The sequence below is a fragment of the Giraffa tippelskirchi genome, chromosome 7 (assembly GCF_054371585.1).
Source record: "Giraffa tippelskirchi isolate mGirTip1 chromosome 7, T2T-mGirTip1v1.2.pri, whole genome shotgun sequence".
Classification (NCBI taxonomy): Eukaryota; Metazoa; Chordata; class Mammalia; order Artiodactyla; family Giraffidae; genus Giraffa; species Giraffa tippelskirchi.
In genome coordinates, this window is record NC_137281.1 from 50,210,621 (window position 1) to 50,233,687 (window position 23,067).

The 23,067-nt window shown below is 57.3% G+C and overlaps 2 protein-coding genes across 23 annotated transcripts; one reads left to right on the forward strand and one right to left on the reverse strand.

Moving 5' to 3' along the window:
• Positions 1-5,147: 5,147 nt before the first annotated feature.
• ADAD2 (adenosine deaminase domain containing 2) lies at positions 5,148-11,630 on the reverse strand. 5 transcript variants are annotated; one of them, XM_081514046.1, is made up of 10 exons: positions 11,380-11,630; positions 11,142-11,285; positions 7,592-7,744; positions 7,211-7,258; positions 7,000-7,125; positions 6,518-6,685; positions 6,186-6,415; positions 5,853-6,096; positions 5,522-5,642; positions 5,148-5,440 (listed from the first exon to the last, which is right to left on the reverse strand). In XM_081514046.1, exons 6-10 carry the CDS (start codon positions 6,640-6,642, stop codon positions 5,336-5,338), a joined length of 825 nt encoding a protein of 274 aa, XP_081370172.1. In that variant the 5' UTR covers positions 6,643-6,685; positions 7,000-7,125; positions 7,211-7,258; positions 7,592-7,744; positions 11,142-11,285; positions 11,380-11,630; the 3' UTR covers positions 5,148-5,335. The 5 variants fall into 5 exon arrangements, with proteins under 5 accessions (XP_081370172.1, XP_081370176.1, XP_081370171.1 ...); XM_081514050.1 differs by lacking the exon at positions 7,592-7,744 and having other exon boundaries at positions 5,148-5,436; positions 5,888-6,096; XM_081514045.1 differs by lacking the exon at positions 7,592-7,744 and having other exon boundaries at positions 5,888-6,096.
• TAF1C (TATA-box binding protein associated factor, RNA polymerase I subunit C) lies at positions 5,614-22,927 on the forward strand. 18 transcript variants are annotated; one of them, XM_081514025.1, is made up of 17 exons: positions 5,614-5,770; positions 6,667-6,878; positions 7,808-7,876; positions 16,669-16,807; positions 17,884-17,965; positions 18,128-18,225; positions 18,312-18,401; positions 18,498-18,571; positions 19,204-19,442; positions 19,539-19,655; positions 19,738-19,855; positions 19,937-20,008; positions 20,136-20,271; positions 20,397-20,540; positions 20,892-21,066; positions 21,146-21,283; positions 21,358-22,927. In XM_081514025.1, exons 4-17 carry the CDS (start codon positions 16,670-16,672, stop codon positions 22,416-22,418), a joined length of 2,682 nt encoding a protein of 893 aa, XP_081370151.1. In that variant the 5' UTR covers positions 5,614-5,770; positions 6,667-6,878; positions 7,808-7,876; position 16,669; the 3' UTR covers positions 22,419-22,927. The 18 variants fall into 18 exon arrangements, with proteins under 18 accessions (XP_081370151.1, XP_081370156.1, XP_081370161.1 ...); XM_081514030.1 differs by lacking the exon at positions 5,614-5,770 and having other exon boundaries at positions 6,409-6,878; positions 16,560-16,807; positions 21,149-21,283; XM_081514017.1 differs by lacking the exons at positions 5,614-5,770; positions 6,667-6,878 and adding an exon at positions 11,111-11,696 and having other exon boundaries at positions 7,811-7,876.
• Positions 22,928-23,067: the final 140 nt, after the last annotated feature.

The window sequence follows — 23,067 nt, forward strand, 5'->3', positions numbered from 1 at the left end:
GATGGCATGGAAATTCAGGGTGAGTACACATCTCCCTTTTCTAGCAGAATGTGCCTCATTTGGTGCCCATCTCCTTGTGTCTCCACATGGTTAGATTGAGGCTGTGCTTTTCTAGCCAGTTGTGTTATTCTCCAGGAATCACATCCAGGGGTGACATACTAGCCCTTTATTATGGGAGGTGACCCTGGGAAATGCTGGCAGGTGAGTGGAACAAGAGAGCTGGGGAGTGCTGGCCAGCCCAAAGGCATTCAAATGAGGAAAAGAATCCCAGGTCCCACGCAGCCTGAATAGAACGTGCTAGAAGGACCACCCCAGCGCCTCGGTGAGGAGGAGAGAGGGTCCGCCTGGCAGGTGACCTCATCCCCAAGGCTCAGAGCAGGTCTGCTCTCTCCCTGGCGGCCAGGAGGAGGGGACCGTCCCTCGCCCTCTGACTCTGCCAGCCTGGGAGCCGCCTGGCGCACACATTCTGAGAGTTAAACGATCCTTACGTTCGCCATGTCCAACCTGCCCCTTTCACGGGTGTGGACACACAGGCCCAGGGAGGGGACGTGATGGGACAAGTCACATGGTCAGAGGCGGCAAAGCCAGGACTGGCAGGCAGTGTCTGCAGCTCTGTGCCTCCTGACCCTCACCCAGCACTGGGCTCATCCATCATTTGACATCTAACCAAGGGGCACCTCCCGGAACACAGTGTCTGTTAAAAATAAAACAAACAAAGGGATGCCGCTCTCCTCACCGGCCCTGAGGCTCCCAGGCCCCACCTCCCCGGCTGCCAGCTCCAGGTGACACATGTAGAAGGCACGTGACCTTCATAAGTCACCTTTCCTGTATGCGGGACAAAAGGAAAAAGAACAAATTTGGGCACCCTGAGCTAAAATTAGCCAATCTTGCTGTTCCAAAGGCTTCCATTGTACTCAGTCAATGACTGGCTTGAAATAAGATTCCCTGGAGAACTCAGCAATTTCACCTGCACCTTCCTAACTAAGCTTCTGGGGCCCCCCCACCCTTGCAGCTCCTAGAGAAACATTGAACAATACTGAGACATGACAAGTGGCTTCTCTGGTGTGTTGGGGCACGTCTAGCCTTGGAGACTGCTGGGGCTGACCTCGGGATGTGAGAGGAGGTGGGAGGGTCCCCCAGGCGATGGGTGGCAGGGGTCAAGCTCACCTATCTCTGGATCATGACCAAGTCAGAAGTCAGAAGGGCAATGGTTAGTTTCCAGGGCACTGTTTCTTAAATGCCTGCCCTGTGCCAGGCATTGTTCTGTCAGCAAGACAGATGCTCCCGGACATGTGGCTAGAGGGGACGATCGGGGAAGGGAGGCAGACCACAGATAAGTTAAGAAGGAAATTAACAGTACAGGGGACTTCCCTGGTGGTCCAGTGGTTAAGAATCCACCTTCCAATGCAGGGGACGTGGGTTTCATCCCTGATCTGGGAACTAAGATCCCACATGCCACAGGAAGTAAGTTTGTGTGCCCCAATAAGAGAAGCCAGTGGGCAGCAACAAAGACCCAGCACAGCCAAAAAAAATAAATAAACAGGATGAGCAGAGCCTAGGAGGGAAGAGGGCAGAGTGGTGATGGGAGGAGCCATACCGGGTGCCTGCTCTGAGGAGGTCTGTCTTGGTCCGCCCAGATATTTGGGTTCCCCCAGAAGGAGACCCTGAGGCAAGGATTTACAGGCAGGCAGTTTATTTGGGAGATCATCTGAATAAACACGGTACATTTTTAGGACACATCCACAAACATCAGTTAGAGATGTTTCGTTTCCAAGGACAGGAAACTCAGACTTCATCAATCAAGCAGACAAAGAAAAGGAGACTTTATTGGTTCTTATGACTGACAATCCACGAGGAGCTCAGGTGTGGTTTGATCCACATTCTCTAGGTCTTTTATTTATTTTTAAAACACTGATCGCTTTATTTATTTGTTTGGCTGCGCTGGGTCTTAGTTGCAGCCTGAAGGATCTTCAGTCTTCGCTGTGGCATGCAGCACCTTTTATTTGCAGCATGTGGAATCTAGTTCCCTGACCAGGGTTCGAATCTGGGCCCTCTGCATTGGGAGCATGGAGTCTTAGCCACTAGACCAACAGGGAAGTCCCTCTCTAGGTCTTTTAGAATGCTTCTACAGGTCAGCACACAAAAAAAGAGCTCATAGTAAAATGAAAATTTTCAAATTGTCTTGCAGAGCCATATTTTAGAACAGGGTTTCTGTTCTTTCTGTCTAACCCAATGGTCCCCAACCTTTCTGGCACCAGGGACTGATTTCATGGAAGACAATTTTTCCACAGATGGGGGACAGGGGGTGGTTTCAGGATAATTCAAGCACATTACATTTATTGTGCACTTTACTTCTATTATTACATAAGCTCCACCTCAGATCATCACGCAGTAGATCCTAGAGGTTGGGGACCCCTGCTCTAACCCACTCCTCTGATGACAAGATTCTATCCATCATTCATTTTCCATTCAATGCTGGTTTGTTAGGCATCTTCTTTGTGGGAGACCCCATGGGGCAGGGAGCCAGGGGGATGGAGAGAGACAACAAGCTGAGAGCAGCCAGGCCTGGTAACAGCCATCACCACTGCCGATGACGGCCAAGATCCAGCCACAGTGCTTGGCTCACTTCCCAGTTCATCCCACCGTGACCCTGTGGGCCATGGATTGGTGACCAACTCTCATTCGCCAGGTGGGGAAACTGAGGCTTGGAAATGTGGAGTGGCCCCTCGACTTGCCTCCTGGGTTCACACTCGTGCTCAGTGGTGAAGATCACACACGGGGAGAGGCAGCACAGGACAGGGGTCCAGGAAAGACCTCGGGGCTTGGAGCTGCAGGCAAGGGGGGATGGAAGTGATGGCAAAGGCAGCTTGTGTGTTGTGCCCGGCTAGGTTATGTCACCTCCCAGCTCAAAAATGCGGTTGCTGGCAAAACTCCGCCCAGGGGGGGATTGGGCCAGGAAGACATTAACAGGCTCTCCCTTTCAGAAGCAACCTTCATCATCACCCTGCAATAATAAATCAGCTGAGTCAAAGGAACCGAGCGAATAATGTGGTAACAGGGACTGTCTTGGGAGGGAAGGATTGGACAGGCAGATTTATGCAACGTGGGGACAAATATTACTTACTTGGCAGAACACAGCAGAGTTAATGCCATTTTGAATAACTTGTTTACCCACTGATTATGTGATTAATGGATATCAAAAGGCTCATTGCATAGAGCTGCAGTTGGGAATGGCTGGTGTATTTCTGGATCTGGTTGTAGTCACCATCGCAGGACAAAAAGTAAATCAATTTAAATGATCTCTAGGGGAAAACAATGTGTAATAAATGTGCTAATTAATAGGCTTGGGTGTTTTAAAAATCCTCTCCATCCCTGAAAAAAATAAGAAGAAATCATTATTTCAAAGTTAGCCTTTTTTTTTTCTGTTTAAATAACAATAAAGTGTGTTAGTCGCTCAGTCATGTCCAACACTTTGCAACCCCGTGCACCATAGCCCTCCAGGCTCTGCTATCCGAGGAATTTTCCAGGCACGAACACTGGAGAGGGTTGTCACTTCCTTTTCCAAGGGATCTTCCTGACCTAGGGATTGAACCTGGGTCTCCTGCGTTGCAGGCAGATATTTTTACCATCTGAGCCACCAGGGAAGCCCTTAAATAACAATACTGGTATTAAAAAATAATCTTGCTGTTTTCTCAGTTAAAGAGGAAAACAAAAATCAGCACTTATCTGGCTTTTGAGACTCTCCATCCTGGTTCAAACTCCCCACTGTCCTTCCTTTGCACGTGCATGTTCCTGAACACCGGCCTGCCTTTGGCAGCTGCTCCTGCCTCCCCCAACCCCTGTCCCCTCTTGCCCTCTCCCAGCCCCTTTCCCATCCCCTCCCAAGCCCTCCAGCCCACAGCTCTTCCTCTCAGGGGCAAAGGTTGCGTCTCCCACCCACCGTGGCCTTTAGGAAAGAGCAGGTGAGAGCTGCTGAGAGCCAGGAGGGAGTTCTTGGAAGCACACCGTCCAGCCACGCTATACAAGAGATTGGGGGTTCTGTCCAAGGTCACAGAAGCGACTCCAGCAGCAGCCTGGGGGGCTTCCAGGCACTTGGGGACATCAGGGGCCTGGGTGGGAACCGCAGCTCCATTCCAACCCTGTGTGCTCTTCTGGAAGGTACCTACCTTCACCTGGTGAATTTTCTCACCAGTAAAGTGGAGCAGTGAAAGCATCCACCTCGTTGGTGGGAGGTTTATTGTGACAGCATCTGTAAAGCCTGGGGGTGGGGGCGGGGGGGCAGGGCCTGCTCCAGCCTGTCAGCTCTTTCCTCCATCGCCCCTCCCCACCACGCCCCCTCGTTGGCAGCAGCACTGGCTGAAAGGGAGAGGACTGGGCCCAGCAGATAGACAGAGGGACAGCCCAGCCTGAGGCCAGCTGGGCTGGAGAACAGGCATGTGGGCTGGCCTTCCAGTTGTTTCTCCGGATCAGTCCACCAGAGTGAACTGAGGTTAAGTGGCCGCCAAGGTCACACACACACACACATCCACCCTGGGGGGGCCAGGAGGTGCCCTGGAGGGAATAGATGCTATCCCAGGGCTTCAGTGTCTGCTCCTGCCTGGCCCGGACTGTCAACCCAGCTTCCCAACCCACCGGGGAGAGCAGTCTGGAGTTCTGAACCCTGAAACTGCTGGCAGAGCAGGGAGGCCCCAGCTACAGGATGTGGGGCTAGAGGCTGGCGTGGTCCTTTACCGCCCCCGGCCCTGGGTCCCAGACTTCAAAGCTGCCTGTGCTCCTGCTCCAGGGCCCCTGCCCAGGCTGGGGAGGTGCCTAGGCCTGCAGACGTGTGCCCGGGGCAGGGGTGGGCGTGTGCATGGGCAGGCTGCTCTTTCCTCCCTCCGCCCCCAAGGTCCCTGGGGAGTCTGGATGTTCCCGCAGCCTCCCCACAACTCCCACCCCTGAGAGGCAGGCTTGGCAGCTCCCACCCAGTTGGCACGTGGGATCCAGGTATCACAGCTGTGGTGACATAGAGGCAGGGTGGGACCAACTCGGGATGAGCCCCCTGCCAGCTCCCAGAGCTGCCCACCTCTCACAGGACCCAGAGGAGCTGGAGGGCGGGGACTGGGGCTCCCCTCTTCCCCACCAAAAAGCCAACAGCACACAGAACACCAGAGTCAGCTTCTTTATTCAAGTCCCCAGTGTGCAGCAGACCCCACCCTGCCTCCGTGTCAGGGCCTCCCTCCATTCTGGCTTCACCCTTGCACCGGTGCCCGACCTACCCCCACCCCAGCCCCGAATCCACACTCCTCCAGTGGGGCCCCGCTGGGCTCTGGACCTCGGCCCCTGGAGCTCTGCTTCAGTTTTTGAATTTTCCTACCAGCGGTTTCGAGGGCCAAGCCCCCAGGCCCTGCTGGTCCAGGAGGACGGACAGCTGCCGGCGAGCCTCCTGGTAGGGCCCTGCCTAGGGCGGGAGGGGTGCAGGTGAGAGGGGGTGTTGCTGGGGGTGCGGGAAAGAGGGCTGCGGGGGCGGGAAGGCGCTGACCTTGGCTGCCTCGTAGGTCTGCAAGGCCAGCAAGTGGGGCTTCCCAAGGGCGTGGGCAGCCTGGCGGAAGGCCCGGAGAAAGGCGGCCTTGCAGAGGCGGGAGGGAGGCCCGGGGGCAGCGCTGGGAAGGACAGAAAGGGGCTGAACGTCGGGGGAGGGCAAAGGAGGCCTGAGCCAACAGGCCTGCACCATGCCTCTCACACCACCTCCACCTCCACCCTGACGATCTTAGGGGCAGTCACGTTGCTGGTAAGAGGCCCTACAGGCAAGGGGACAGGGACCACCCCCCGGCTGTCAGACCCCCTCCAGCCCACCCTCAGGCCCTTCTCACTCGGCCTTCACACGCCCGGTGGCCACATCCACCACCTCAATGTCAGGGTCCCCCAGGCTCCAGTTGAGGCTCAGGCTCTGGCAGGTGTTGGGGGTGAGGTCAGAGGGGGCCACCGAGGGCCCTGCAAAGAGGTGCAGCGTGGTTCGGGTGTAGGGGGGTGGCAGGCATGGCCCCACCACCCTGTCGAGGCTGGGCCGGGTGTGGATGGCCCGGCTCAGGGTTGGGGGGTCGTGGCAGGAGTCGGCTGTGGGGCACAGGACAAGGTCTGAGTCTCTGTCCCCCTGTCTCCCCGCCCCACAGCCCACCCCTGCCCTCCTGCCCTGCGGGGCTCACCCAGGACCAGGCTGGTGGTGTAGAGGGGGGGCAGGAAGTGGGCCAGCAGGGCCCCCCCCACCCCCAGGACGGCCCAGCGCGCCAGCTTGTCGCTCGCTGAGAGGCAGCCCACGTGGGTGTCGCGGAGCGCGGGGGCCACGTAGCACACCGGCTTCAGCTCCCCCTGGATGTGGGCCTGCAGGCGGAGCGGGGGGCCGTGCAGCAGGCCGCCCTCCAAGGACGGAGGGAGGCTGTGGAAGACCGGGGTGGGGGGTCAGGGCCCCTCTCCCACCCCCACATGGCTCTCCCCAGTGCGGCCCCCCCAGGCCCCCCTCGGCCAGTACCCCACATACTAGATATCGCATGCAGCTCCCTTGGGGGTGTTGCTGACGTAGAGGTGCAGGAAGATCCGGGGCTTGAGGGCGAAGGGGGGCCCGGGCCCCGGCTTGGGGGCCAGCACGGACTTCTCCTTGCCCATGGGGCCCCCCTTCGTGGCCAGCAGGAGCTGCCGGAACAGGAACCTGGGAGCGGTAGAGCAGCAGCTTGGGCGGTCCCGTCTCCCCCGGGCTGGCTGGGCAGAGGGCCCCCTGCCGCCCCTCACCTCAGCAGGGCCCGGCGGGCCACCACCAGGCCATGGCAGTCATGGAGCTGCCGGCCTGAGAAGTCCAGCCACCCAGCACAGCTGCTGCTGCCGGTGCCCAGTGCCACCAGCTGGTAGGTTTCCTTGGCGTGGCCCCTGGCGCCCGGGACCTCTGCGGGGAAGGGGGCAGTGAAGACCGGCCTGAGGCAGGGGGACCCGGGCCTTCCCCGGGAGGCGGGGACAGGGCCACCCTACCTCGCTCCAGGATGACCGCAGCCACGGTCCCCTTGCAGGCCCGGTACGGCGAGCTGGCGTCCACCAGGCGGTCGAAGCCCGTGCTGACCACAGCCGCACAGCGCTGCTCGTGGGTCACAATGTTCTCTGTAGGGGAGGAAGGGGGTGGAGGCGGCTTCACAGAACATGCCCTCCCATGCTGGGGCGGGGGGGTCACTGGAGTCTCACCTACCTATGCTCAGAGGGGCGAGAGGAGGCTGGTTGGGGGTCTTTGGGGGCTCTGGAAGAGAGACAAAGGGTGGGCTGTAGTGGGTGCTGGGGACTGCCCTCCCATCCTTCATCCTTCAGGAATCCAAGAGGTCCCACTGGCAATTGGTGTGTGTGGAGGGTGGGGGTGGGGGGCTCAGGTTATCCTCCAGAAGCCAAGTTCCTCAGCTGCCCCCAGCAATCCCTGGGCCCAGGGTGGGTGGGCTTCAAAGGACGTTAGGGCAGGGGTCTGCTCACATCTCCACCCCCAGCTCCCTGCAGGCCGGGTCCTGGGGCCCAGGCGGTCTCTGCAGCAACTCACCCCTAGGCGCACATGTGCTCCCGTCCCCACCATGCCCTGGGTTACCTGCCCCCGCGGCTGGGCCCTCCAGCTGACGCCGGATGTAGTGGAGGGCAGAGAGAGCCGCCTGCTGCTTGGCCTCCTGCTTACTGTTGGCGGTGCCCGGGGGGCAGACCACCCCATCCAGCTCCACGGACACAGAGAAAGGCGAGCAGGGGTCTAGGGAAAGAGGGGCTGAGAAGTGGTACCATGTGCCTCATCCTTGTCCTGGGCGCTTCCTAGCAGGACCACGACGCCTGCCGGCGAAGATGACCAGAACGACGAGCAGACAGCCTGCTGAGCTCCGCCCAGGTCAGTGCAGGCCTCGGCATGCCAAGCTATGCCCGCTCACAGATCCACGCCAGCCCCTCTGAAATAGGTCCCTGTGACCCCATTGTACAGAGGGGGACACAGCAGGCAGGTGGACAGAGAGCCCAGGTGCTGTCAGGACCGAGATCCAGGGCTGCACTGTCCCCAGGAGGAAGGTCCCCTGTCCTCCCTCAGACACACTGCTCTACTTCTTCTCTACAAGAAGCTCATCTTCCAAACATGACCACTCCAGGTGTTACTTACGACACAATAGACAGATGAAAATCCTAGAACAGGGATCAGTTGGCTAAAGGGCATAAATTTATTTCCATTCACAGTATTTGCTGTTATCTGCTGCTAAACTGTCTCCCAAAAGGGCTGCCTTTTCCTCTTGAAGAGAACCCGAATTTCAGTACCCCTCCCTAGCAAGGAGATTCACCTATTTTAAAAGAGCATCAAGAATGCCAGTTAGGGAGACTTCCCTGGTGGTCCAGTGGTTAACAATCTGCCTTCCAATGCAGGGGAGGTGGGTTCAATCCCTAGTCAGGGAAGTAAGACCTCACACGCCTTGGGGGAACTACTGAGCCATGGCTACTGAGCCCACAAGCCACAACAAAAGATCCCACATGTGTCAATGAAGACCCCGCATGCTACAATTAAGACTCAAGGCAGCCAAATAGATATTTACAAAACAATGCCAGCTGGGAGACGCAGAAGGAAGGCTGGGATCAGGACTCTCCGGCAGACAGTGCAGTAATCATCGACTCTGGCCACAATCATCAAAGGATGCTACAACCATGGCAGGGATGGAGTTCTGGGGAACAGGATGGTCACACCATCTCAAGATGCCCTGCTGGGATGACTGATGACACAGCCGGCGGGAAAGTGAAGGCAGCTGGTGACACCACCTTCATCAGGCCCTCCCAGCTGACACCCCAGGAGTAGAATAAGGAGATATTGGGCCCCGTGGCGGGATGCACCGCCACAAACACGAGGTTGCCACAGATGCCTCCACTGGTTATGCATCACTTGAACCCAATCCTGAGGAAACAGACAAACCCAAATGGACAACTTTCTATAGAATAACAAGACCTTACCCTTCAAAATCATCACTGTCCTGAAGCCAAAGACAGCCTGAGGAAGTGTTTCGCATAAAAGGAAGTTAAAGAGGCTGATGTAATAAATCGCGCTGGATTGGAAAAAAAAAATGCCCATCACTGTGACAAGTGACAAAATTCGAACATGAATGGTAACTAAGTAATAGTATTATATCAATGGGCTTCCCCGATAGCTCAGCTGGTAAAGAATCTGCCTGCAATGCAGGAGACCCTGGTTCTGTTCCTGGGCCGGAAAGATCCGCTAGAGAAGGGATAGGCTACCCACTCCAGTTATTATAGGGCTTTTCTTGTGGCTCAGGTGGTAAAGAATCCACTTGCAACGCGGGAGACCTGGGTTGGGAAGATCCCCTGGAGAAAGGCTACCTACCCCAGTATTCTGGCCTGGAGAATTCCATGGACTGTATAGTCCATGGGGTCACTTGTTAAGTTTCCAGCATTTGATCCTTGTGCTGCAATTATATAAGACAATGCCCTTGTTCTTAGAAAATATATGTTGAAATGTTTAAGGGGTAAATAAGCCTTCAGATTGTTCAAAACAAATTAATGTGGATATTTATATATAAATATATATAGAAGAGAGAGAGGGAGACAAAATAAATGTGACAGATGTGAACTGGAGAATCTGGATGAAGAGTTTATAGGAGCTCTTTTATACTATTCTTTGAAAATTTACCAAAATGAAGAATAAAAATGACCAAAAATGCCTACCCACGTCGACAGTGGAAAGAGGGACCTTAGGTGGAAGGGAGTGGTTCAGTTCAGGCTCTGAAACCAGACTGCCCCCTGGCAGTTTCAGCCTCTCTGGCCTCAGTCTTCCGATCTGTAAAGCAGTGGTAATGGTATCTGCCTTTCTTGAGGAATACTAGTGAGGACTCAATGAGTTAATGTGTCTGAAGACCTTCAAATAACACTTGGTCTGTCACCCAGAACTCATGAATGTTAGCTGTCATCACTGGTATTGAATTGATTTCCTTGTTTTTTGTATTTTTTTTTTTTAGTTGCAGCATGTGAAGTCTTAGTTACAGCATATGGGATTTAGTTTCCCAACCAGGGATCAAATCCGGGCCCCCGGCAAGGGAGCTCAGAGTCTCAGTCACTGGACCACAAGGGAAGTTCCTATTTTCTATATTCTTGATGCTCTGGCATTTGGGGATTTAGTCCCAGGACTAGCTAATTCCTATACATAGCAAACAACTTCTCTGCAAGCTCACTCTTTCATATAAAAACCGACTAATCCAGAGCTCACACCCCAACCACAGAACTCTCTCACAAGCCAACATTCCCCATGCCCTAAATCACCCTGGAGGCCAGGTACTAGGCAGCTAGGAACCACCCCATAACCCCTAAACTTATCCAGTGTCTTGCTTTTATCAATCCTAAACTCATTCTGTACAACCCTGCTCCAACCATTCTTTCCTAAGAAAACCCAATAAATGCCCTGGGCTGTGCCTGCCCCCCCCTTCCTCCTGACCACCCCATCCTTTTCCTGCACAGCCCTGCATGGCCATCTGTCCCTCCTGTTTCTTGGAATCCATACTTCCCCCTTCATGATAAGCATTCTCACGTCTGCTGTCTTAACATACCTGATTAAAACAAATCCCAGGTAGATTTTTTTTTAAAATACATTATCTCGTTTTGAGTTGTTCAGTTTGGGGTTCTCCTAGGAAGTTTTACAAATGCTCCCAAAAGCTCTTAGAAGCAGGAAAAGGGCTGGCTGAAAGCTGAGAATCTGAATCTAGGAGGGACCTGGTGTATTGATCCTTGTGGTTCTGGGAGGAGGACTGTAACCATTATATCTGTACACAGTGTTGCCATCATTAAACTGTATCTGATAACCTCTGAGTTGGGGTGGGCTAGCCCTCACTTAGGCACCTCCTCTCCAATGATGACATGGTAATTGTAATTGTATGTAACTGACTTTCAAAAAAGCCTGCTGAAAGGCTGGGTAGCTTGAGGCAAGTCCTTTAACCACCCTGAGCTTCAGATGTGGCCCCCTGATCACCTGCTAGTTAGAAATCTGGGGTACCTGGTGCCCCTGGCACCACGCTGCTCACAGCAGGCCTACCTCGGGCCCCAGGCTCAGGCCCAACTCTGTCTTCCTGGCTTCATTTGAGAACAGCCCAGGGCAATCCCAGCCTCCTGGGCCTCACCTGCTGTTTGGCCTTCTCGAAAGATCAGGGAGACGCCCAGATTGGCCGCGTACTGAGTAAGCGAGGCCACGGCCTGGCCCGGCGGCGGGTCCTTGAGCTGTAGGCCCAGAGGTCTGGCCACCTTCGGGAAGTCCCCGGCGGGCCCTGCGGGTGGTACAGCGACCCTCAGGGACCTCCCCATCCTTCCCGTGCCTGGCCGCCCCCAGCTCCCCGATCCCTGCCCCCACCCGGGCCCCACCATCCCCAGCCGCTGCCGAGGCCTGGAGCTGCCCGCCCGGCTCATCGTCCTCTGCGTTGGGGGCGGGCGCAGGCTCTTGGCCCAGACTGGCCGAGGGCCTCCAGGGGCCGGACCCTGGGCTGATCTGCAGTGATGCTGCCAGACGGGGCTTCCTGCGGCCACTGTCGTCGGTGCCCAAAGCTGCGCTGGCCTGTGAAGCCATGGCTGGACTCGAGGACCGGAGGGTACAGCGGGCACGTTCTGGCGCCACCAGCGCCCTTTTACACGCCAGAGCCAGCGCCCATGTGGGGAGCACGTGACACAACCGCGGGCACACGGTGAGCTCCGCCTCCCGCCTCACTCGTAACCAATGAGAGCCCATAAAGCTGTAGCAGGACAGTATGCCCAGCCAATGGGAATGCCAGTCTCCCCGGATGTGGACTGAGTGGCCACCTGGCCAACCTCCTTACTTCAAGGGCGGGGCTCCGGGTGTAAGGTGAGGGTGGAGGACAGGGTCCGCCTATCATCTTCTCTGCGCTTCCGTGGTATTCGGGAAACAAAGACCAGGAGAGGAGTCTGGGGGCCCAAGTTCAGCACCTCACCCCGGCTGCCGTCCAAGGATGCCATCCACTCCCCATTTTGCCAGCCTGCCCTCCACAGCTGCTTAAGCAGCTGAGCATAGGGGAGGACGGGAAGTCCTCATTCTGTAAGTGATGGTGTTTTCATTTGTAGCAGCCTCACAGAATCTTTAGGGCCTACATTTAAAATTTGTTCACCCTAAGCCTTCCTGAAGCCAACTGTAAGTGCTCCACGTGGCTGCTGCTGCTGCTGCTGCTGCTAAGTCGCTTCAGTCGTGCCCGACTCTGTGCGACCCTAGAGACGGCAGCCCACCAGGCTCCGCCGTCCCTGGGATTCTCCAGGCAAGAACACTGGAGTGGGTTGCTATTTCCTTCTCCAATGCATGAAAGTGAAAGTGAAGTCGCTCAGTCGTGTCCGACTCGTAGCGACCCCATGGACTCTAGCTAAAATTAGTCATTTGATATCCTGCCCTCCCCACCCTACCCCTGCTTTTTTTTGTCTCAGAAGTGAATTTAGGTTGGTTCGTAAAAACATGTCAAGATAGCAGTTCTTAAAAATGAAGGTCTAGCGATGAAGGAGAAATAACAAAAATAAAATTAAGGATGAAGACAATTTATATATGGCTTGCTACCCTGCAACACAGTTGCTTGAAGGAGATGGAAATTTTAACAGTCTTGTAGGAGCCAGTGACTGGGAAAATGTGACCAGTTACTGAGTTTATGGTCTGTAAGTTTTGTTGCTGCTGCTGCTGCTGCTGCTTGCTACCTTCGGATCTGACAACACGAACCAGGATGGGGGCAATGTGGACACTAAGGCATAGAGAAACAGTTGGTAGAACCTGTTAATATTTGACTTGGAAGAGCAGATGTGGAGCAAGGTAAATTCAACCTCCCAAACGTTGGGATTGACGTCAAGAAAGACAACTCTGAGGACGTTCCTGGTGGCTCAGCTGTAAAGAATCTGCCTGCAATGCAGGAGTTGCAAAAGATGCCGGTACGATCCCTGGGTCAGGTAGGTCCCCAGGAAGAGAGCATGGCAACCCACTCCAGTAGTCTCGCCTGGAGAATCCCATGGGCAGAGGAGCCTGGCGGGCTTCAGTCCATGGGGTCGCAAAGAGTCGGACACGGCTGAGCGACTTCACTTTTCTCTTCCTTTACTTAACTTCCAGTGCCCACGGCGCCGTCTCCACGCGCATTCTCCCTCCGCCCGGGAGGTGGCGCTCTGGAACGCCCCTGAGGCCGAGCTGGGAGGCGGGACTTCCTGCCTTCCAGGGAGCATTTCCGGCCCAGCCCGAGGAGGCGGTTCATCGTTTCTGTGGGGCGTCGGGTTCAGGGCTCGGCAGCTAGGGTTCCGCCTTGGGGCTCCCTCGTGGCACGAGGGTCAGGCTAGCGTCACGCGGAGGTCAGTTTCCGCGACGAGCACGGCGCGACGGGATCACGTAAGTGTGCGCGTCCCGTCGGGGCGGGTCCCCCTGCTCCCGTCCACGGACCCCAAGCTGTGTGGCTTTGGGACGAGTCGCCCAACCATTGCTGAGTGGGTGGTAAGCAGCCGCTGGCTCATGGAGCGGGGAGCATCCCGCCGTTGTAAAGCGTCGTAGCAACAACTGGCACACAGCGCTTGTTGCGAGATGCCTGCTGTTCTTGGGTTGAAATTCTGGGGCCTCGACGTGGAGTGGGAAGAGGTGGATAGGGAGGGCCTGGGTGAGTAGAGGTCTGAAGGGAAGGGCTTCCCCAATCCCCTCTCTCATCTCCCGGCAGGCGCACCTATTGCCCTACCCGGCATTCGTGCAGACCCGACGAGACTCCGGAGGTCTAAATTAGGGTCCGGGAGAGAGGAGGGCGAGGCTGACTTGTCTCGGGGCTTCTCTGAGGTCGTAGGCTCCACCAGCTCCCTCAGCCTCCCTGGGTTTGTTTGAGACTGTCTAGTTCCTCATTCTTGGATTTATGCCTTCACAAATTCACGTACTGATTGTTCAGTTCTGTCGCTCAGTCGTGTCTGACTCTTTACGACCCCATGGGCTGCATGCAGCGCGCCAGGCTTCCCTGTCCATCAGGTAGTAAATAACGCAGGCACCCGGGATAAAGTCCCTTCCCCATGGGGACTCTTAAGAACAGTTTGGAATCACATAGCTTTACCTTTAAATATCTAATCACACATCGCAATGCGTGCTTGGGAGGAGGATGCAGGGTGATGTGGGCCAGGGCTGGGGGAACCAGGAGAGGCTTCCTGACTCAAAATCTGAAAGGTGATGTTAGATGCATGAGACAAGGGCTCAGGGCCGGGGCAATGGGATGACCCAGAGGGATGGGATGGGGAGGGAGGTGGATGGGGGGTCCAGGAAGGGGAACACATGTAAACCCATGGCTGATTCATGTCAATGTATGGCAAAAACTATTACAATATTGTAAAGTAATTAGCCCCCAACTAAAATAAATAAATTTATAAAAAAAAACAAAAATCTGAAGGATGGGGGCGGATTTTATAGATGGGTAGGAAGGGCAATGGTGTTCATTTTTAGCGGAGAGATAGTGTGAAAGGGTCCTCTGGGTGTAAAGACGCATTCCTACCACTGTCCTCTCCTATGATGGAGGAGAATGACAACAACAATCAGATGCCAGGAGCTCAGAAATGAATCAGATATAGTTCCTGTCCTAGAGAGAGGTCCCGAAGAAGAGATAAGGCATATAAACCACAATTAGAATGAGACTGACCTGTGCCCTGAGAAACACATTCATTTGTTTGACAATTTTTTTTTTTAATTATCATTTATTTATTTACATGACTGCACTGGGTCTTAGTTGTGGCACTCAGAATCTTTAGTTGTGGCATTCGAACTCTTAGTTGCGGCCTGTGGGATCTAGTTCTGTGACCAGGAGTCAAACCTGGGCCCTCTGCATTGAGAGTGAGGCGTCTTAGCCACTGGACCACCGGGGAAGTCCCTCGTTTGAAAAGTGAAAGTGCTAGTCACTCAGTCATGTCCAGCTCTTTGTGACCTCATGGACTGTAACCCGCCAGGCTCCTTGGTCCACAGAATTTTCCAGGCAAGAATACTGCAGTGGGTTGCCATTCCCTTCTCCAGGAGATCTTCCCTACCCAAGAATCAAACCTCAGTCTTCTGCATTGCAGGGAGATTCTTTACCATCTACCAACATTTACTGTGTGGTGAGCACTCTGCAAGGTGCTCAGAGTACCTGGAGGTACAGAGGTTACAAAATAAATGGATACATGCAGTGGTAGCTCTAAGGGGAAAGGTTTTGCTTAATGAGGCTCTGAGGCTGGTGCTTGCTTCTGGATGCAGGGAGTGTAGTCGTTCAGAACTGGGGTTTTGGAGCGGGTGGAGGATCACACTATTGGCCTTGGGCAAGTTGCTCTTTCCCAGCCTGTTTCCTGACCTCCATGCTAGGGGCAGGAGAATAAAACTTGTAGTACTGTGTCCAGCAGATGCGGCACTCAATAAGTGAGAACTGCTCTTATTTTTGCAGGTAATAAAGGATATTAGAACTGCTTATTCTTCTGGAGCACTTTGTATTTTGTTGTTGTTCACACTCTTTGGGACCCCATAGACTGCAGCACCTCAGACTTCCCTGTTGATTACTATCTCTTGGAGTTTGCTCAAGTTCATGTCTATTGAGTCAGTGATGCTATCTAACCATCTCATCCTCTGCCACCCTCTTCTCCTCCTGCCTTCAATCTTTCCCAGCTTCAGTCTTTTCCAGTGAGGCGGCTCTTCGCATCAGGTGGCCAAAGTATTGGAACTTCAGCTTCAGTCCTTCCAGTGAATATTCAGGGTTGATTTCCTTTAGGATTGACTGGTTTGATCTACCTGCAGTCCAAGGGACTCTGAAGAATCTTCTCCCACATCACAGTTTGAAAGCATCAATTCTTCAGTGCTCAGGCTTCTTTTTGGTCCAGCTCTCACATCCATACATGACTACTGAAAAAAGCCAAACTTTGATTATATGGACCTTTGTTGGCAAAGTGACGTCTCTGCTTTTTAATATGCTATCTAGGTTTGTCATAGCTTCCCTTTCCAAGGAGCAGGGATCTTTGAATTTCATGGCTGCAGTCACCAAAGCCCTTTGACATAAACATTGTTATTCAGTACACAGTTGGTTCCTTTTTGTTGGAAGGTGCTGTACTTGACAGTGGGAAGGCAGACAAATAAGACTCGTCTCTGGCTTTGGGGAACTTGAGTTTGTCTTGAGAGTGTAGCCTAGAGTGTGGGGCTTGTCATCTAGGTAGGACTATGCAATTATAACGTAATACGTGAGAGTGTGATGGAAGCTGACCCCCACCAGCCACCTTCTAACTTCGTCCCCCATCACTCACCCCCTAGTTCATCCCTTGGCTGCCCAGTTGCTTCTCACACACTTCCTGCCCCAGGACTGTTGTTCTTGCGGTTCGCTCTGCCGAGTACCCTCTTCCCAGTAGTTGGCATGTTTGTCATTAGGCTCTGTGTGTGCTGAACACCACCTTCATGAAGCTGCCAATGCTAAACAGCACACCCTCAGGCCCTGCCATCCCTTCCCTCCTGGCGGGTTGCTTGGTTTTGGTATAGCACCTACTGTTCTTGGGCGTTCAGCAACATATTCATTTGTTCTTCGTTATCTGCTTCCCCAAAGGGATTATCTGCCTCTTAAGGCACTCTTCACTCGCCCAGGAGCCCCGGAGGCCGCTATCCGGCGCAGGTCTCTGAGGAAGGCCAGGGTGACGGTGGCTGCTGTTTTCCAGGATGGACTTCCCCAGCTCCCTCCCGCCCTCGTTGTTCATGACCGGCCCCCTTGGTCAGAGTGATGTCCCTGACCTGTCGTTCATGTGCAGCTGGAGAGACGCGCTGACCCTGCCGGCGTCCTCGCCACAAGGCGCTCAGGTGAGGATGGCAGGGAGAGCCTTGGTGGCTCAGGCGGGGGCAGCGGGGGGGCATGGTTTGACCCCCCACATCCTAGAGGTCACACCAGTTGGCAGGAGTGCAGGTAGGGGGGCTTTGGTACAAATCTGCTGAGACCCGGGCTCAACCAGAATCCCATCCTTTGGGGACCTGGGGTGCCCTGCCATCCACAGAGGGTTCAGCTTCCTTCCTGGCTCCCTTTCCCCCTGCCTTCTCCTTCCTCTATTTGTCCAACAAATACTCGCTGAGTAGCCCTACTGTGTGCCAGATGCCTTAGCAGGCCCTGGGGATCCAGAGTGAGTAAGTCAGATGCGCTCCCTGCCTCTGGGGAATAGTTAGGTGGAGTGGGGACTAACAAGTGAATAGGCTGGAAGATAAAATCATTTCAAAGTGTGGACAGCTCTGAGTGAAACCAAAAGGATGCTGGAGCCACACAGTGCAAGGTGAGGGGGTGGGGAGACCTCCTGGGACAGGAAGGACACCTGCTCTTTCCCTGGACGCCTAAGCCATCTGCTGCCACTTGGGAGACAGCCTGGCTAAGGGTTACGCCAGGCTGAAGCACATGGGTGAGAAATTTAAGAGAGACCCTGGAGGGGCGGCAGGTGTGGGGGGGGTTTGGTGGGGCTCCCTTGACAAGGAAGGGCTTCCATGAGGAGCCTTACCTGCTGCTCATCCATACCCGAGTGTGGAGCCGAGCCATCTGAGGCCAGCCCTACAGGGGAGCGGAGGAGCCTGTGGGCAACTGCACGGCCTCCCAAGTGTCAGTGACACGTGGGTGGGATCCAGGTCCGAGAGCAGTGCAGCCTAGAGGTGGGAAGCACAGACTGGAGTCGGGATGTCTGGGTTCAGATCCCAGCCCTTCTCTTTTCTGGCTGCTGCCCAGGACCAGGGACGGCCTCCCCATTCCTCCCATTTTCTTCATCATTAAAGTGACGGTGACCGGCTTGGCAGGCACCTGGTGAGGACTGAGGGAGTTAATGAGAGACAAAAGCTGATGCCAGGGCCTGGCCTGGGCGTGTGCTCATGGTCGCGTTATGGCCATGGTTGTGTTTCCTCAGGACACTGCGCCACACGTGGCCAAGGCCCTGCTCTGGGAGCCAGACACGCCTGGGCCCCTGCCCTTGCTGCCTCCTGGTCCCGGTAAGGAGCTCGGGCTGGGGGCCCCTCCCGAGCTGCTCCCACTCACTGCTTCTTCCCCAGCCCCCCTGCTGACTCTCTCCACCCAGCAGGGTCCTTGGCACCTCTAGGCACTGGGATGCCTGGTTCCGCTGCAGTCCCTTCCCAGCCTCCCTCTTCCCTCAGATCCCTGGGACCCCGGGCTGACTGCCAAAGACCTGCTTTTCCGGGGAGGCTACCAGTTCCGGAGACATCCTCGAGCCGTGCTGGATGTTACTGAACAGGTGCTGGGTGTTACCAGGACCACCCGGTGGACAGTGCTGTGGGCCCAGGGCTGTGCCTCCTGACCCGGCCTCCTTTCCTGCCTCAGGTCAGCCGGTTCTTGTGGAACCACGGAGACATAGCCTTTGCACCCCTGGGGAGGCTACTGCTGGAGAATTTCAAACTGGAAGGAGCACATGTGAGTAACCCTGGCCGTCCAGGAGGGGGGAGACGCCCCACTTCCCATTGGGGTGGGCCCTAGGGTGTGTGAGCTTGACGAGGCCTTTCCACACAGAGCCGCTCTAAGACGAAGACAGTGGTCAGTGTGAAGAGCCTACTCCAGGACCTCGGTGGACATCAGCCCTGGGGGCAAGTGGCTAGTGAGAGAGGACGGGTTGGGTAGGCCTAGCTGGTGGTGGGACTCTGGAAGGATCCAGGCTGGGATGCCGGTTCCCATCAACAGTTCCTTCCACCCTCCCCAGTGCAAGCATGAGCCACACTTCCTCATACAAACCCCAGCTGTGCTAGCAGTGCAGGGGGAAAAGGATTCTAAGCTCATGGAGTGCAGGCATGGCTGCATCCAGGCGTTCAGGTGTTAATAGAGCTTTACCTTTACCCTTCACCTTCTCACCCACTTGCCTCTGCTTGACTTAGTTCCTAGGCAGACTGTTTCCAGGTGGCAGCAACACAGTTTATGATTCCACGGAGAGGCCACTGATTCCAGGGAAAGGGCTAGTGGCCTTGAGGCACCAGCAGAAGTCCCAGAAAGGGTGTGCTTGGCTCGGCTTGGCTCGGCTTGGCTGTCATGCCTGTTGTGAGCCAATCACTGTGGCTGGGGCGACTCCCGAGTGCCCAGGCCTGCCTGGGTCTTGTGACTGCAGCACAGGAACACGGTGGGGTGCTCTCGCAGAGGAAGGAGTACTAGGTTGATTTAAAAACGCGTCTGCTACACTGGGCCTCCCCCGGGCTGGCCTGACTCTCCTGCCGTCCTCTCGCCCCAGCTGTCCCTGGGCTTACCTCAGCCAGCGCCAGCGCCGGTTCTCCATCCTTGGGGCCCCGATCCTGAGCACGTCGGTGGCGAGCCTCCTGGGAGAGCTGCTTAATGAGGAGCTGGCTCTGCGCTGGGAGCAGCTGCTCCTGGATGATGCCTGCACCGGGGGTGCGCTGGCCTGGGTACCCGGCAGGACCCCCGGGGCCGGGCAGCTAGTCTACCCCGTGGGCAGTGCCATGGACACACTGTGTATCCTCTCTCGCTGGGCACAGGCCAGGGACGGGCAGGGAGTTGTGGGCCTCGAGTGGCCGTAGCTCGTGAACTTGTCCTTAGCGAGATGCCCAGGTTTCCAGAAGGTCAGTCTGACCCCAGAGAGTGAGCCCCGGGTTCTCAGAGACCCTGGCCGTATCCGGCTCCGGGGACCTGTCCGGCAGGTGGTGACCCGCAGCGTGCAAGGAGAAGGTAAGGCCGTGGACGCCTCCCTTGGCTGCTCACTGACCTGCTGCTGACCCTGACCCTTACCTTGACCCTCTCCCTCCTCCAGCTCTGCTGGCTGTCCGCTCTGACCACCACTGTGCCCTGTGGAAGGTCAGTACGCAGGGGCAGCCGGCCCCTCTCCAGGTGCTGCAGGTGGACAAGGGGGCCACAGGGATCAGCCTCAGGTGAGGGGCTTGGGGGGAGGGGGCGGTGTGTGTGGAGGTGGGTGTGGGAGAAGGGGTGGCCCTCATGCCTACGCCCTGCAGCCCTCACCTGCCTGGAGAGCTGGTCATCTGCAGCCGTTCCGGAGCCGTCTGTCTGTGGAGCACCGAAGACGGGTAAGGCCCCTGCCACAGAAACCCCCACCCCAACATGGGCCCCCCAGAGCCCGGCCGAGGCCCAACCAGGGTGCCCAGTCCTCCCCCTCAGCCTGTCCCCCCACCACGGCTGGCCTGTCTCCCCAAGGCTGCGGCAAATCTACAAGGACCCCGAGACCCTGGTGTTCCGGGACCCTTCTCCTTGGCGCTGGGCAGACTTCACCGCCCACCCTCGAGTACTGACTGTGGGTGACCGCACCGGAGTAAAGATGGTGGACACTCAGGTGAGGGCATGGGGCGGGGGGACCTCTGCCAGCAGGCGTGACGAGCCGCAGGGCCAGTGAGTCCCCGGCTGGTTGGAACCACGGATGGCGGACTGTGGGAGAGTTGACCCAGCGTGTCCCCCCAGGGCCCGCCAGGCTGTGGTCTGCTGCTTTTTCGTGGAGGGGCAGAGGCGTCGTGCCAGAAAGGAGAGCGGGTCCTGCTCACCCAGCACCTGGGGGATCTCGGCCCCGAGTCTCTGCACCCCATGCTCCACCTCATCTGCACCCAGGTGGGCTCACCTCCCCTTCTCTGCACTCTGCCCTGTCTCGGGTCCCTGGAGATGGCCCTGGACAGAAGTTGGGGAGGGCGAGGGCAGATGGGGAGGAGGTCTGGCCCCGCCCTGCCTCCTCAGCACACTGGGCGCTCCTGGGTGTCTGGGCATGTGTGCCAGCCTCGGGCAAGGGTGGGGAAGGCTGCAAGAGCCTCTCCCGAGAGTCCCTCTCCCAGCAGGGCCATCAGGAAAAGGGACGCCTGCTGGGGAGATGCCTCCTGTGCAGAGCCGGGCTACTCTGAAAACTGCAGGGGGCACTGGAAGGGGCCCATCCCGTACCATTGGTCTCATCCCCTCGTCTTCTCCCAGTTCTCCCTCTACGTGGTGGATGAGCGCCTTCCCTTGGTGCCCCTGCTCAAGTGGAACCACGGCCTCTGCTCCGCGCCCCTGCTGGCCCGGCTGCTGCCCCCGCCGTGCCCGGGCCTCCCCCAACCGCTGCTCCTGGCTGGCCAGGGCGGGGAGCTGCAGCTGCTGCACCTCGCAGGTGAGGGGCCAGGCAGGGCAGGGGGGAAGGGGTGGGGGGCGGGCCTGGATGAGGCCTCAGCTGTCTGTCCCTCCTCCAGCAGCGGGGGCCTCCACACCCCGGCTGGCGGGGCTCCCCCAGTCTCTCCCAACCAGGAGTGACTCCCTCTATGCCTTCCCCCTGCTGGAGCCCAAGAGTCACCGGCGGCTGCAGGAGCGTCTGAAAGCACCCACCACAGGTGCGTTGGGGGCCAGGGCAGGTGGGGAGCCACACCCCCGCCAGGCCATCTGGTCACTGTCCTTCCATCCCCAGGTCTGGCCGCTGCCATCCTGCCCCCCACCTCCACACCAGCGCTGTCGCTCTTCCAGCTTTCTGCGGCCGGAGATGTCTTCCACCAGCGCCTCCACCTCCACGTAGACCCCGGGCCCAACTCCTGTGCCCCTACAGCTTCCTGGACACCCCAGGCCACTGCCTGCTGCAGCCGGTGGCTGGAGGCCCTGCTGGAGGTGCCCCTGGCTCCCCCGGTGTGGGCGGCACCCACTTTCTCCCACCGCCGGCTGCTGGGTGGCTTCGAGCCTCAGAAGGTGGAGGGGCCGGTGCCCGAAGGTCTCCGCAGGGTCATGGCTCAGGGGCGGCTCCTACAGCGGAGGGACCTGGGCTTGCTCCCCCCGGAGGAGCGGCCCCCCGCCCCCGAGCCTGGGCCCGAGGACGAGCTTAGCGAGCGTCTGGAGGCAGCCTGGGAGTTCGGGGCGGCGGCCTGGTGGGAGAGGCGGCGGGGTGGCCGCGTGGGGCCCGGGAAGCAGCCCAAGCGGCACAAGCGCCGGACTCAGCTGTCCAGCACCTTCTCCTCCCTCAGCGGCCGCGTGGACCTCTCAGACATCGCCAGCCCCCCGCCCAGCCCAGACCGTGTACTGCCCGAGGCCAGGCCCCAGCCGCCAGGGACCCCACTCTCCCAGGAGCTCACCCAGGAGCCTTGGGCCCAGGGCGTCCCCTCTGAGCGGCAGCAGACCCTCCGGGACTACATGGCTGAGCTGCCGCTCCGTGGGGACACCCCAGGAGGGGCCTCTGCGCTCTCCTCCCAGACCCCCAGTGTCCAGGCCACGCCTTCCAGGCAGCACGCCCCCCAGGACAGCACGGTCCAGCACCTGCTCCGAGGGGACACCCCGGAGGGCGGTACCCTGCCCTCCTCTCAGACCCCCAGCATCCGGGCCACGCCCTCCAGGCAGCACGCCCCCCGGGACAGCACGGTCCAGCAGCTGCCCAGAGGGGGCACCCCGGAGGTCACCACCCCGTCCTCCTCCCAGGCCCCCAGCATCCGGGCCCCACGCTCCGGCTCTCAGCAACTCCGGAAGAAGCCCCGCATGGGCTTCTGAGGCCCAGGGAGGTTGCTACCTCTGGGAGCCTGCCATCCTCGATAAGCTGCATCTTTCGTGGTTGAAACAGGAAACAGAGAACAGTCCCCAGGGGGCAGACCTCCTGCTTCCGGAAGTCCTTCATGACCGGGAGGCGCTCAGAAGTAGTCTGGAGCCAAGTCGGGGGGAAGGAGGACGACAAAGTAGTCGTTTCTCCAAAGGTCACGGTCTCGGGGCACGTGGTGGAGCACTGACAGCCCTGTCCTGAAGTTCGGTGTCACTGGGATCCCTTCCCGCCAACGGTGTCATGTTGGGGGTAGGGGCTGCAGGCATGCTCGGGCCCCTGGTGACCTCAGGGCCACAGCCCCGGCTCCTCGGTGCTGTGGGTGATGGTGAAATGAGCTCCCCGGCTGGCCTGCGCTCACTGGGCGTCAGTGATGGTCAGTGTGACGCGGTTCCTAGCACAATCTAACGTGGAGAGGAAGGCATTTTGGACCAATGTTAGGGGTTGAATAAACCCATCACTGATAGCGTTGCTGTCCGTGTCCCTTTCCATGGCTTTCCACACTCAGTGCATTAGGTTCGCACCCTCCATGGCTCTGTGGCCCCAGTGAAGTGCCTGCTTCTGCTGTGGGGAAATCACCCCACCCCACCCCTGGGAATGGCACAG